We start from the raw sequence: 13,439 nt of genomic DNA on the forward strand, positions 1-13,439 counted from the left end.
TTTAATGGTATAGCAACTGCCTATCAATTGAGAAGTTTTCCTCTGATCTGTACTATTAAAAAAAAGTTCCTTCAGGATAAAAATTCTAAACATTAAAACAGTTTTCATGAAGTTGCAAAATACTGTCAAGCATAGAGGTAAGAGATCACTATTAAATAATATGATTTAATTTTTCAGAACAAAAATATTTGTGCTCATGTTCATTTATATTGAGCAGAAAATGCAGCAAGACTCAGGGTTTAGTTTCTGTAAACGGCAAGAGCAAATACCATGCTGAGAAAATTTTCCCTTCTCACGATACAACTCTTCAGCTCTTCAAGTCAATCTACAAACAGTTTAAAAAACTGAGACTCCAGTAAAATACCAGATGGGAGCACTCAAAGAATTGGTGACAAATACCACCCAACTTTGCACATGACCATTTCTTTTTTCTCGCATCTACATTAAGTACAGAAAGGAGTTTTGGTTTTACCTGCAGTAGATTCTGAGGAGTTGGATTCATTCTTGAACTTCACTTCTGCATAAGTAATTTCAGAAGCCATATGAAGAAAAGACCTGCCTCCCTTAGAAAGAGCACCTCGTTCCTTCTCTAAGGCTCTGTGGTATGTGAGGACTAATCGGGGTGATAAGTTGTCATATGGCACAATTATATAAAAGAAGAGGCATGTCTCACTAGGATAAACCACATGAGAATGAAAAACCACAGCCCAAAATCACTTGGACCACACAGAGAGATACAGCTTCTTAATACATGGAAATAAGAATTGTAGCCCTCAAACTGACACAGTGCAATACACAAGTACTACAAAGTGGGAACTCAAAGGGGGAAGGAAAAAATAGGAAGGAGGAGAAAAGAGGAACTATGCTATTAGAAAACTCTGTGCTAAGACACTCACAGCAAACATAAATTTCTACAGTTCTTTGTGCAAGCCTGGTTTCAAGAAAACCAGACAACATGAGAAAACATTTAAGGCACGACACTGAGTTTGGCTGAACAAGCAAATTATGATACCACATTCTAGAGGAACATTGGCCCTCACCATTGTGTAGACTCCCACTTATCTCTCAGCTGCCTCCAGTGTGGGCAAGGCAAAGTTCACATCCTGTTTCTTCCAAAGGTGCTCCTTTGAGCACTCTGCCTCGTGACACAGGCTCATAATTAGTTGCATAGGATTCTCCACTCACTTTGCTACTGGCTACATCCACAGCTCCTGAAACAGCTCTAGATAGTAGCAGTGGGAGGACTCTGTCCTCTCCTTGTGCCTCTCTTCCCTTTATCAGAGAATAAAATGGATTACAGTGTACAAGAGGGGACACTTACATTAGAGGCTGAAGATGGAATGATTTGACACCTTCCAGCTCATAGCCACAAGCTCAACTTCGTTCAGTTATTCCAAATACTGACCTTCTTTGTATCTCCCTAGCTACTTTCAGGTTCCTAAACACAATGAGCAATGAGCAAACAACATGTGCATGCATAAGAAACACACAGAGAGAGGGGGGAGGGAGGGAGAGGAAGAGTTTTATTTATTGGTTTTCTCTTGCTTTTATACCCATACATACTGAAAATCATTGGTTCACACTATTACCCCCATTTTGATATAAAGCCACAGGTTTCATTTTATGTCCCAAATTTAGCATTTCTAATCTACATCTATGAGTTAAAACAAATCTATATTCATTATCTCTATTTCAAACTCCCAAGTGATAATCTTTTGGATGCTATTCATCTCCTTCCCACAACATTGCTCACTCTTCACCAAGAGGCCTGTCCCTTCTGGATGGGCTCCAAACATCAGGCCAAGCCTGTGTCCCCTAAAGTAATGCCTTCTTCCTTTAGGCTGGATATCCCCACACAAGACCAGAAACCTTGCCAAAATTCTGGCACCCTGACTGAGGAAAGATTACTTGACCCAATTGTGCTCTGACTCCACTCATCCTCTCTGGAACTTAAGAATTCCACCAAGGTCACCTTGATGGGCAGAAGTCTTCATTACCCTGAAAGGTATTGAGAGGCCATACACAGATATCCCACCAGGCAGACAGCATCCTTACCTTTGCAGTCTCTGAAAACCATACCAACACTGCCTTCTGCATAGACACTCTCCTCATCCGACTTGACTTCTAACACCAAATGCAAGGTCATCTACAACCAGGCAAGGATACTCTCCTTACCTTAATAGACACTAATGTCCCATTCTGAGCTTTCCATCCTACACACCCTTTTGGTTTTTGTTTTGATTTTTATTAAATATTTTCTTTTTTGCATTTCAAATGTTATCCCCTTTCATGGTTTTCACTGCGGAAAACCCCTATCCCATCCCTCTTCACCCTGCCTGCTCACCCACCCACATGCCCACTTCATTCCACCTCCCTTCCCTGGCATTCCCCAACACTGGGGCTTTCAGCCTTCAGAGGAGCAAGGACCTCTTGTCCCATTGATGCCCAATAAGGCCATCCTCTGCTACATGTGTGGCTGGATCCATGGGTCCCTCCATGTGTGCTCTTTGAATGGTGGTTTACTCTCTGGGAGCGCTGAATTGTCTGGTTGGTTGATGTTGTTCTTCCTATGAGATTTTGACCCATCCAGCTCCTTCAGTTCTTTCTTTAACTGCTTCATTGTGGACCCTGTTCTCAGTCCAATGGTTGGCTATAAGCATCTGCCTCTGTATTTGACATGTTCTGGCAGAACCTCTCAGGAGACAACTATATCAGTCTCTTATAAGCATTCACTTCTTGGCATCTCAATATTGCCGGGGTTTGGTAACTGTATATGGGCTGGATCCCCAGGTAGGGCAGTCTCATGGTGGCCCTTCCTTTAGTCTTTGTTCTTGTATTTCTCCCAATGAGTATTTTGTTCCCACTTCTAAGAAGGGCTGAAGCATCCACACTTTTGTCTTCCTTCTTCTTCAACTTCATGTTGTATGTGAATTGTATCTTGTGTATTCCAAGCTTTTGAGCTAATTTCCACTTATCAATGAGTACATACCATGTGTGTTCTTTTATGATTGGATTACCTCACTCAGGATGATAGTTTTAAGTTCCATACATTTGCCTAAGAATTTCATGAAGTTATTGTTTTTAATAGATGAGTAGTAGTACTCCATTGTATAAGTGTACCACATTTTCTGTATCTATTTCTCTGGGTTCTTTCCAGCTTTTATTATAAATAAGGCTACTATGAACATATTGGAGCATGTATCTTAATATTGAAGCATATTTTGGGTATATGCCCTATAGCTGAGTCCTCAGGTAGTACTATTTTCTGAGGAACCTCCAGACTGATTTCCAGAGTGGTTGTATCAACTTGCAATTCCACCAACAATAGAGGACTGTTCCTCTTTCTCCACATGCTCTCCAGCATCTGCTGTCACCTGAGTTTTTTATCTTAGCCATTCTGACTGGTGTGAAGTGGAATCGCAGCGTCGTTTTGATCTGCATTCCCCTGATGACTAAGGATGTCGAATATACCTTTAGGTGCTTCTCCGCCATTCAATAATCCTAAATTGAGAATTTTTTGTTTAGCTCTGTACACCATTTTTAAATTCACACTCTATCCCTATGCTTGGTATGCCCTCTGCAAGAAAATTTGTAGTGATAATTTTATAATTTTGGTTTTTAAAAAAAAATAACACACAAATATAAGAATATATTTTCCTTTTAATTCTAGGTATGTGGTTGCTTCAGACTTTCCACAGCAGCTGACTCTGATTAACCTCAAGCTCTGGTGGTGGTGTGATTATTCCAGTTGCAGATAATTTCTGCAATTGTGTCATGTTTGGAATTCTAGAAACTTTTCAGAGAGTAGATAAATTCTAGAGCTCCATACAGTAGGCATTGTTGATGGTTGGTGGTTGTGAGGAGGAGGGATTTCATTTTATTAGTGGTGACACTCAAAGAAAAAAACAAGGAAGATTAGATTCAAGAATCTCTATCTTTCTCTTCTTTCCATTTGTCTTTTCTTTCTTCTATCCATTTATAAGGGGAAAAATTATGGGGAACAGAGACAAAAGGTAGTAAAAGAAGAACCCAAAAAGTAGCAAATATGGGCAAAAAGTAGTGCCTCAGCCTGGGGTTCAAAATTTAGGAATAAAATAGAAAATTTTATTTCAAATATCATAGAAGAAATGTTGGGGGAGGAGATATGGATACTTTATCTTAAGAAGCCACCAAAATATTTATTGCATCTGCTACTGGTGAGGTGTCCCCATTTTACTCCCAGAGGGATTTTCTGGTTTGTTTGGGGTTTTCTTCCTTCTTTATATATTTTATTTCAAAAAAATACTTGAAAAAATGGCTGAGAAGTTGAAAATTTGTGGTTGAATATAGAGAAACACAAAACACAAAAAGGGAGAGGGAGGAACAAAAGGGGTCAAATCTGATTTCTTGTTTCTGAAAATAACTTTGAGAGTTTCCTGTGCAACTGGAAAAACTATGGGTGGATGTGGAATTACAGGAAAGCGAGGAACACCAGAAAGGGAGAACATAAAAAGCTCAGGCCCAGTGACTGAGCAAAAGAATTTGAATTTACCAAAGGAAGGACAAGCAAAGAGACTATGCCAAAGGGTGGATGGGTCATAGAAAAGCTGTAAAGGCAGGAAGACAATCGGATGAAATGGGCCATTTTGAGAGAAAGGTTAATCTCTTTTTTTCCTTCTTTTTTTAATTGGATACTACCTTTATGTACATTTCAAATGTAATCCTCTTTCCTGGTTGTCTCTCCATAAAACCCCTATCCTATCCACTCACCCTGCCTCTATGAGGGGGCTCCTCCAACGCCTGATCTTTCTTTCCCACCTCCCTGCCCTTGCTTTTCCTTACACTGAGGCATCCAACCTTCACAGGACCAAGATCCTCTCCTCTAGTTGATGCCCAATAAAGCCATCCTCTGCTACATATGTGGCATGATCCATGGTTCCCTTCATGTGCATTCTTTAGATGGTGGTTTAGGCCCTGGGAGCTTGAAGGAGCTGGTTGACTGATGATGTTGTTCATCCTATGGGGATGAAAACCATTTCAGCTTCTTCAGTTCTTTTTCTAATTCTTCCATTGGGATCCCTGTATTCAGCCTACGAGCATCCTTCTCTATATTTGTCAGGCTCTGGCAGAGTCTCTCAGAAGACAGTTATATGAAGAAACTGCCAGCATGCACTTCTTGGCATCTCCAACATTGTCTGGGTTTGGTGACTGTATATGGAAAGGATCCCCAGATGGGGTAGTCTCAAGATGGCCTTTCCTTCAGTTTCGACTCTACAATTTGTCTCTGTATTTCCACCCATAAGTATTCAGTTCCCAATACTTTTTTTTAATTGAACAACATTATTTTTAAAAACAAAGAAAAATATACATATTTTAAGCACTTACACATAAAAGTATGCAAATACATTTATGTCAGTACTTGATTTTTTTAAAGTTTTGATAATACAGATTAAAATCTTATGGGTTAGAGTGGAGCCTGGCCCAGCTGCCACGCGGAACGGCGGCTGGCTTATAGAGGCTGAGCTACTGGTAGGCGGGAGACCTGGGCTGCCGGAGAGCAGAGAGATCTCTGCGGAGTGCACATGGAAAGTGTACATCATAACTTGCCCTGCCCTGCCATGCCCAATCCAGCGATTGGGAACAGAAAATTAGAACTTCTGCTTCCAACCTGAGGCGACTTCAGGACACAGAGCAGAGCCTGGCCCAGCTGCCACGCAGAACCTGGGCTGCCGGGGAGCAGAGAGATCTCTGCGGAGTGCACACGGAAAGTGTACCAGAAACACAGACCAGATACAAGGGAAAGGCAAGAACATATCACTGACAACAAAATGGCAAGAGGAAAGAGAAAGAGTATATCCCAAAGAAACCAAGACAATCTAGCAACACCAGAACCCAGCTCTCCCATAACAGCAAACATCGGATTTCCAAACACTCCAGAAAAAGAAGACACAGACCTGAAATCATACCTCAAGATGGTGATAGAGATACTTAAACAAGAAAGGGAGGAAAAGTAAAAAGATTCAGAAGCTTTTAAAGAAGAAACAAGAAAAACACTCAAAGAACTCAAAGAACTAGAGGAAAACAGAACCAAAGAAATAAAGAAATGGAAGAGGGAAATTAAAACAGAAATTGACACAATAAAGAAAACGCTAAAAGAGATAACCCTAGAGTCAGAACACCAAAAAAAGAAATCAGGAGTCACAGAAGCAAGCATTTCCAACAGATTACAAGAGATCAAGGAGAGAATCTCGGGGGCAGAAGACAACATTGCAAACATAGACAAAACAGCCAGAGAAGATGCAAAAAACAAAAAGCTCCTAACCCAAAATGTCCAGGAAATCCAAGACACAATGAGAAGACCGAACCTAAGGATAATAGGAATAGAAGAGGGAGAAGAGTATCAACTAAGAGGCACAGTAAATATCTTCAACAAAATCATAGAAGAAAACTTCCCTACCCTCAAGAATGAGATGACCACGAGTATGAAAGAAGCATTCAGAACTGCAAATAGGTTGGACCAGAAAAGAAATACCTCCTGACACATAATAGTAAAAACATCAAGTGCCCAAAGTAAAGAAAGAATACTAAAAGCAGTAAGGGGAAAAGGTCAGGTAACATATAAAGGCAGACCAATAAGACTCACACCCGATTTCTCAACAGAGACTATGAAAGCTAGAAGAGCCTGGACAGACATCATGCACTCCTTAAGAGAGCACAAGTGCCAGCCCAAGCTGCTATACCCAGCAAAACTATCAATCACCATCGATGGAGAGACGAAGATATTTCAAGACAAATCAAAATTCACACAATATCTGACCACAAACCCAGCGCTACAATGAATTATAGGTGGAAAACCAAATACAAGGAGGGAAAATACAGCTTAGTAAAAAAAGAAAACTCTTAAACAAGAAAACTAAAAGAAGAAAAAGACACAGACACAACTCAACCCAAAAAAGCAATAATGGCAGGAAACAGAAACAACTATTCCTTGATATCTATTAACATAAATGGTCTCAACTCCCCAATAAACAGACATAGACTATCAGACTGGATACATAAACAAAGTCCAGCCTTTTGCTGCATACAGGAAACTCATCTCAGAGACAGAGACAGACACTATCTCAGAGTAAAAGGGTGGGAAAAAAACTTCCAAACAAACACCTCCAAGAAGCAAGCTGGAGTGGCTATTCTAATATCGAATAAAGTAAATTTCCAACCAAAAGTTATCAAAAAAGATAAGGAAGGACATTTTTTACTCATTACCGGGGAAATCTGTCAGGAGGAACTCTCAATCCCTTACATATATGCTCCAAAAAAAATATCACCCACATTCAGAAAAGAAACTCTACTAAAGCTCAAAAAATACATTTCACCCCACACAATAATAGTGGGAGACTTTAACACCCCACTCTCACCAATGGACAGATCAGGGAAACAGAAACTGAACAAGGACACTGCAAAACTAGCAGAGACTTTGAACCAACTAGAATTAATAGATATATACAGAACATACTATCCTAAAGTAAAAGAATACACCTTCTTCTCACCAACCCATAGCACCTTCCCAAAAATTGACCACATAATTGGACACAGAACGAGCCTCCATCGATATAAGAAGATTGAAATACTCCCATGCATCCTCTCAGATCACCATGGTCGACGGCTGGTCTTTAACAACAACAAAGACAACAAAATGCCCACATACACATGAAAACTAAACAATGCTCTGTTAAAGGATAGCAGGGTCAAAGAAGTAATAAAGAAAGAAATTAAGGACTTTCTAGAATTCAACGAAAATGAAAACACAACATACTCAAACCTATGGGATGCAATGAAAGCAGTATTGAGAGGAAAACTTATAGCCCTAAGTGCTTCCAAAAAGAAACTAGAGAGAGCTCACATCAGCAACCTGACAGCACAGCTAAAAGCCCTAGAACAAAAGGAAGCAGATATACCCAAAAAGAGTAGACGGCAAGAAATAATCAAAATTAGGGCAGAAATAAACCAAATAGAAACAAAAAGAACCATTGAAAAAAATCAACAAAACAAAGAGTTGGTTCTTTGAGAAAATCAACAAGATTGATAAACCCCTAGAAAGACTAACTAGAGGGCAAAGAAAGAGTTTCCAAATTAACAAAATCAGAAAGGAAAGTGGTGACATAACAACTGAAACTAAGGAAATTCAAGAAATCAGCAGATCCTACTGCAAAAACTTATACTCCACAAAATTGGAAAATCTGGAGGAAATGGATGAATTCCTAGACTGATACAAGGTCCCAAAGTTAAACCAGGACCAAGTAAACCATCTAAATAACCCTATAACACCTAAAGAAATAGAAGAAGTCATCAAAAGGCTCCCAACCAAAAAAAGCCCAGGTCCAGACGAGTTCAGTGCAGAATTTTATCAGACTGTTACTGGGGATATAACACCAATACTCGCCAAACTATTCCAAAAGATAGAATCAGATGGAATATTACCCAACTCATTTTTTGAGGCTACAATAACCCTCGTACCTAAACCACACAAAGACCCTACACGGAAAGAGAACTTCAGACCAATCTCACTTATAAACATTGATGCAAAAATACTCAACAAAATCCTTGCAAACCGAATCCAAGAACACATCAAAACCATCATTCATCATGACCAAGTAGGCTTCATCCCTGGGATGCAGGGATAGTTTAACATAAGGAAATCCATCAATGTAATCCACCATATAAACAAACTTAAAGACCAAAATCACATGGTCATCTCACTAGATGCTGAGAAAGCATTCGACAAAATCCAACACCCCTTCATGTTAAAAGTCCTGAAAAGAACAGGAATCCAATGCCCATATTTAAAAATAATAAAAGCAATATACAGCAAACCAACAGCCAACATCAAACTTAATGGCGAGAAACGTGAAGCAATCCCACTAAAATCAGGTACTTGACAAGGCTGCCCACTCTCCCCCTACCTATTCAACATAGTACTGGAAGTCCTTGCTGGAGCAATTAGACAGCAAAAGGAGATCAAGGGAATACAAATCGGAAAGAAAGAGATAAAAACATCACTCTTTGCCGATGACATGATAGTGTATTTGAGTGACCCCAAAAATTCCACCAGAGAACTCCTACAGCTAATAAACAAGTTCAGCAAAGTGGCTGGATAAAAAATTAACTCAAACAAATCAGTAGCCTTCCTATACTCAAAGGAAAAACATGTGGAGAAAGAAATTAGGGAAAACATACCCTTCACAATCATCACAAAAACTATGAAATACCTTGGTGTGACTCTAACTAAGCAAGTGAAGGACCTGTATGACAAGAACTTCAAACCTCTAAAGAAAGAAATTGAGGAGAATCTCAGAAAATGGAAAGATCTCCCATGCTCATGGATTGGAAAAATCAACATCTTAAAAATGGCCATCCTACAAAAAGCAATCTACAGATTCAATGCAATCCCCATCAAAATTCCAACCCAGTTCTTCATGGAATTGGAAAGATCAATGTGCAATTTCATATGGAAAAACAAAAGACCTAGAATAGTGAAATCCATCCTCAACAACAAAAAAAATCTGCGGGAATCACTATCCCTGACCTCAAGCTATATTACAAGGCAATTGTGCTGAAAACTGCATGGTACTGGTACAGAAATAGGCATGTGGATCAATGGAATAGAATAGAAGATCCTGAAATGAGCCCTCATTTATATGGTCACCTAATTTTTGACAAAGGAACAGTAAACATTCAATGGAAAAAAGACAGCCTATTCAACAAATGGTGCTGGTCCAACTGGCACACAGCATGCAAAAGAATGAAAATAGACCCTTTCTTATCTCCTTGTACAAAGCTCAATTGTAAGTGGATCAAAGATCTCCACATTAAATCAGATACACTGAAACTATTAGATGAGAAAGTAGGGAAAACCTTAGAACACATAGGCACAGGAGAAAATTTCCTGAACAAAACACCAATGGCTCAAGCTCTAAGGTCAAAGATTAACAAATGGGACTTGATGAGATTGCAAAGTTTCTGTAAGGCTAAGGACATAGTCAAGAAAACAAAATGGCAACCAACAGAATGGGAAAAGATCTTTACCAACACCACATCAGATAGAGGCCTAATATCCAAGGTGTACAAGGAACTCAAAAAACTAGACACCAGAGAATCAAATAACCCTATTAAAAAATGGGTTACAGGCTAAACAAAACGTTTTCAGTTGAGGAACACCGAATGGCCGAGAAACATCTTAGGAAATGCTCGACATCCTTAGCCATTGGGGAAATGCAAATCAAAACAACCCTGAGATTCCACCTCACACCAGTCAGATTGGCCAAGATCCAAAACTCAGATGACAGCAGATGCTGGCGAGGCTGCGGAACTAGAGGAACCCTTCTCCACTGTTGGTGGGGTGGCAAGCTAATACAACCACTCTGGAAATCTGTCTGGTGATACCTCAGAAAATTGGATATAGTACAACCTGAAGACCCAGCTATTCCACTTCTGGGCATATACCCCAGAGACACTTTAATACACAACAAAGATATATGCACCACAATGTTCATAGCGGCTCTATTTATAATAGCCAGAAGCTGGAAGGAACCCAGATGTCCTTCAGAAGATGAATGGATACAAAATTTGTGGTACATATACACAATGGAATACTACTCAGCCACCAGAAACAATGACTTAACCAAATTCTTAAGAAAATGGCTGCATCTAGAGAACATCATCCTGAGTGAGATAACCCAGTCACAAAAGAACAGACATAATATGCAGTCACTGATAGTGGGATACTAATGCCAGAGGTTTGCACTCCCCCAGAAACAACCCACAGACTGTATGAAGTCCAAGAAATAAAGAAAACAATACAAAACAAAAAAATATTTACAAAACAAGAAAACTTTAACTATTTCCATGTTACATTTTGTTTTACATGTACTTTAGCTCATTGTAACTATTAAGTTTTCAAGGCATACAATCAAACCTTGACAAAAATCAAGTACTGACTAAAAAATATATTCATATAATTTTATGTAAAAATTATGTTAAAATCTGAAAAAAAAGTACTGACAAAAAAATTGTATAATTTTAAGCAAAAAATGTTTAAAATCTGTACATTTATCTTTGCTTTGTAAAATAAAGTTGTAAAAAAAAAATCTTATGGGTTACAATATACTTGGTGTGTAAAGATTAAACATAATGGTTTTTCTTTTCCTTTTTTTTTTTTTGGCCTTAGTTTTTTCTTCAACTTTATATATTCTGTGAGTTGTTTCTGGGGTATTCAGAGCTTTCTGGGGTTAGTATCCAGTGGTCTGTGAATGCATATTATGTATGTTCTTTTGTGACTTGATTATCTCACTCAGGATGATATTCTCTAGATGCATCCATTTATGAATTTCGTAAGAAATTCGTAAAGTTTTTGTTTCCGACAGCTGAGTAGTACTCCATTGTGTAAATATACCACAATTTTTTTATCCATTCATCTACTGAAGGACATCTGGGTTCTTTCCACCTTCTGGCTATTAAAAATAGGGCTGCTATGAACATTGCGGTGAATGTGTCTTAGTTGTATATTGGAGCTTCTCTGGGGTATTTGCCCAGAAGTAGAATAACTCGATCTTCAAGTAAGACAATATCCAATTTTCTGGGAATCGCCAGACTGATTTCCAGAGTGGTTGTACCAGTTTACAACCCCACAATCAGTGGATAAGTGTTCCTCTTTCTCCACATCCTTGCCAGCATCTGCTGTCATCAGAATTTTTGATCTTAGCCATTCTGGTTGGTGTGAGGTGGAATCTCAGGGTTGTTTTGATTTGCATTTCCCTAATGGCTAATGATGTTGAGCACTTCCTTAGATGCTTATCAGCCATTCAATATTCCTTAAATGAGAACTTTTTGTTTAGTTCTGTACTGCATTTTATAATGTGATTGTTTGATTCTGTGATGCCTAACTTCTTGAGTTTTTTGTATACCATGGGTGTTAGGCCTCTATCAGATGTGGGGTTGGTAAAGATCTTTCCCAAATCTGTTGGCTGCTGTTTTGTTTTCTTGAAAGGGTCCTTAGGGAGATCGAGGAACACAGGCCTAGTGAGAATGCGTTCCGACTAGCCGTGGAGCAGAGAGATCTCTGCTGAGCAAGCAGAAAGTGCGCTCCTTACCCCCCAGCTTGGTTCAGGGAACCAGTAACCCATTTTCTGAGATCTTCTATTTCCTTCTCAAGAGGTTTGAAGTTCTTGTCATACAGGTCTGTCACTTGCTTAGTTAGAATCACATCAAGGTATTTCATATTGTTTATGACTATTATGAAGGGTATCTTTTCCCTAATTTCTTTCTCCACATGTTTGTTCTTTGAATATAGGAAGGCTACTGATTTGTTTGAGTTAATTTTATATCCAGCCACTTTGCTGAAGTTGTTTATCAGCTGCAGGAGTTTTCTGTTGTAATTTCTGGGGACACTTAAGTACACTATCATGTCATCTGCAAAGAGTAATGTTTTTACTTCTTCCTTTCCGATTTGTATCCCTTTGATATCCTTGTGCTGTATAATTGCTCCAGTACTATGTTGAATAGGTAGAGTGAAAGGGGGCATCCTTGTTGAATCCCTGGTTTTAGTGAGATTGCTTCAAGTTTCCCACCATAAAACTTGATGTTAGCTGTTGGTTTGCTGCATATTGCTTTTATTATGTCTAGGTATGGGCCTTGGATTCCTGTTCTTTCCAAGACTTTAAACATGAAGGGGTGTTGAATTTTGTCAAATGCTTCTGAGCATCTAGTATGATAACCATGTGGTTTTTTTTCTTTGAGTTTGTTTATATGGTGGATTATGTTGATGGATTTCTGTATATTAAACCATCCCTGCATCCCAGGGATGAAGCCTACTTGATCATGGTGAATGATCGTTTTGGTGTGTTCTTGGATTCGGTTTGCAAGGATTTTGTTAAGTATTTTTGCATCAGTATTCAAAAGTGAGATTGTTCTGAAGTTCTCTTTTCTTGTAGGGTCTTTGTGTGGTTTAGGAACGAGGGTTATAGTGGCCTCGAAAAATGAGTTGAGTAGTGTTCCATCTGACTCTATTTTGTGGAATATTTTGGAGAGTATTGGCATTAGGTCACCAATAAATGTCTGATAGAATTCTGTATTGAACCCGTCTGGACCTGGGCTTTTTTTGGTTGGGAGACATTGGATGACTGCTTCTATTTCTTTAGGTGTTATGGGATTATTTAGATGGTTTACCTGGTCCTGCTTTAATTTTAGTATCTGGTATCTGTCTAGGAATTCATCTATTTCCTCCAGATTTTCCACCTTTGTTGAGTATAGGCTTTTGTAGTAAGATCTGATGATTTCTTGAATTTTCTCAGTTTCAGTTATTATGTCTCCACTTTTATTTCTGATTTTGTTAATTTGGATACTCTCTCTTTTACCTCTAGTTAGTCTGGTTAAGGGTTTATCATTCTTGTTAATTTTTTCAAAAA

The 13,439-nt window shown here is 38.9% G+C and overlaps 2 protein-coding genes across 3 annotated transcripts in view; both read right to left on the reverse strand.

The window, feature by feature from the left end:
• Positions 1 to 581, reverse strand: part of LOC308418739 (C-type lectin domain family 4 member A-like) — a 50,727-nt gene extending 50,146 nt beyond the window's left edge. For both annotated transcript variants that reach the window (XM_080914218.1, XM_080914217.1), the window contains exon 1: positions 473 to 581. In XM_080914218.1, coding sequence (XP_080770344.1) covers positions 473 to 542 — 70 coding nt within the window. In that variant the 5' untranslated portion in view covers positions 543 to 581. The remainder of the gene's footprint in view (positions 1 to 472) is intronic.
• The window catches only part of LOC308418741 (C-type lectin domain family 4 member A-like), a gene marked incomplete at both ends in the record, with an annotated part of 244,876 nt that overhangs the window by 157,133 nt on the left and 74,304 nt on the right, over positions 1 to 13,439 (reverse strand). The window lies entirely within an intron of this gene.

Source organism: Micromys minutus (assembly GCF_963924665.1).
Source record: "Micromys minutus genome assembly, chromosome: 3".
NCBI classification, from domain to species: Eukaryota; Metazoa; Chordata; class Mammalia; order Rodentia; family Muridae; genus Micromys; species Micromys minutus.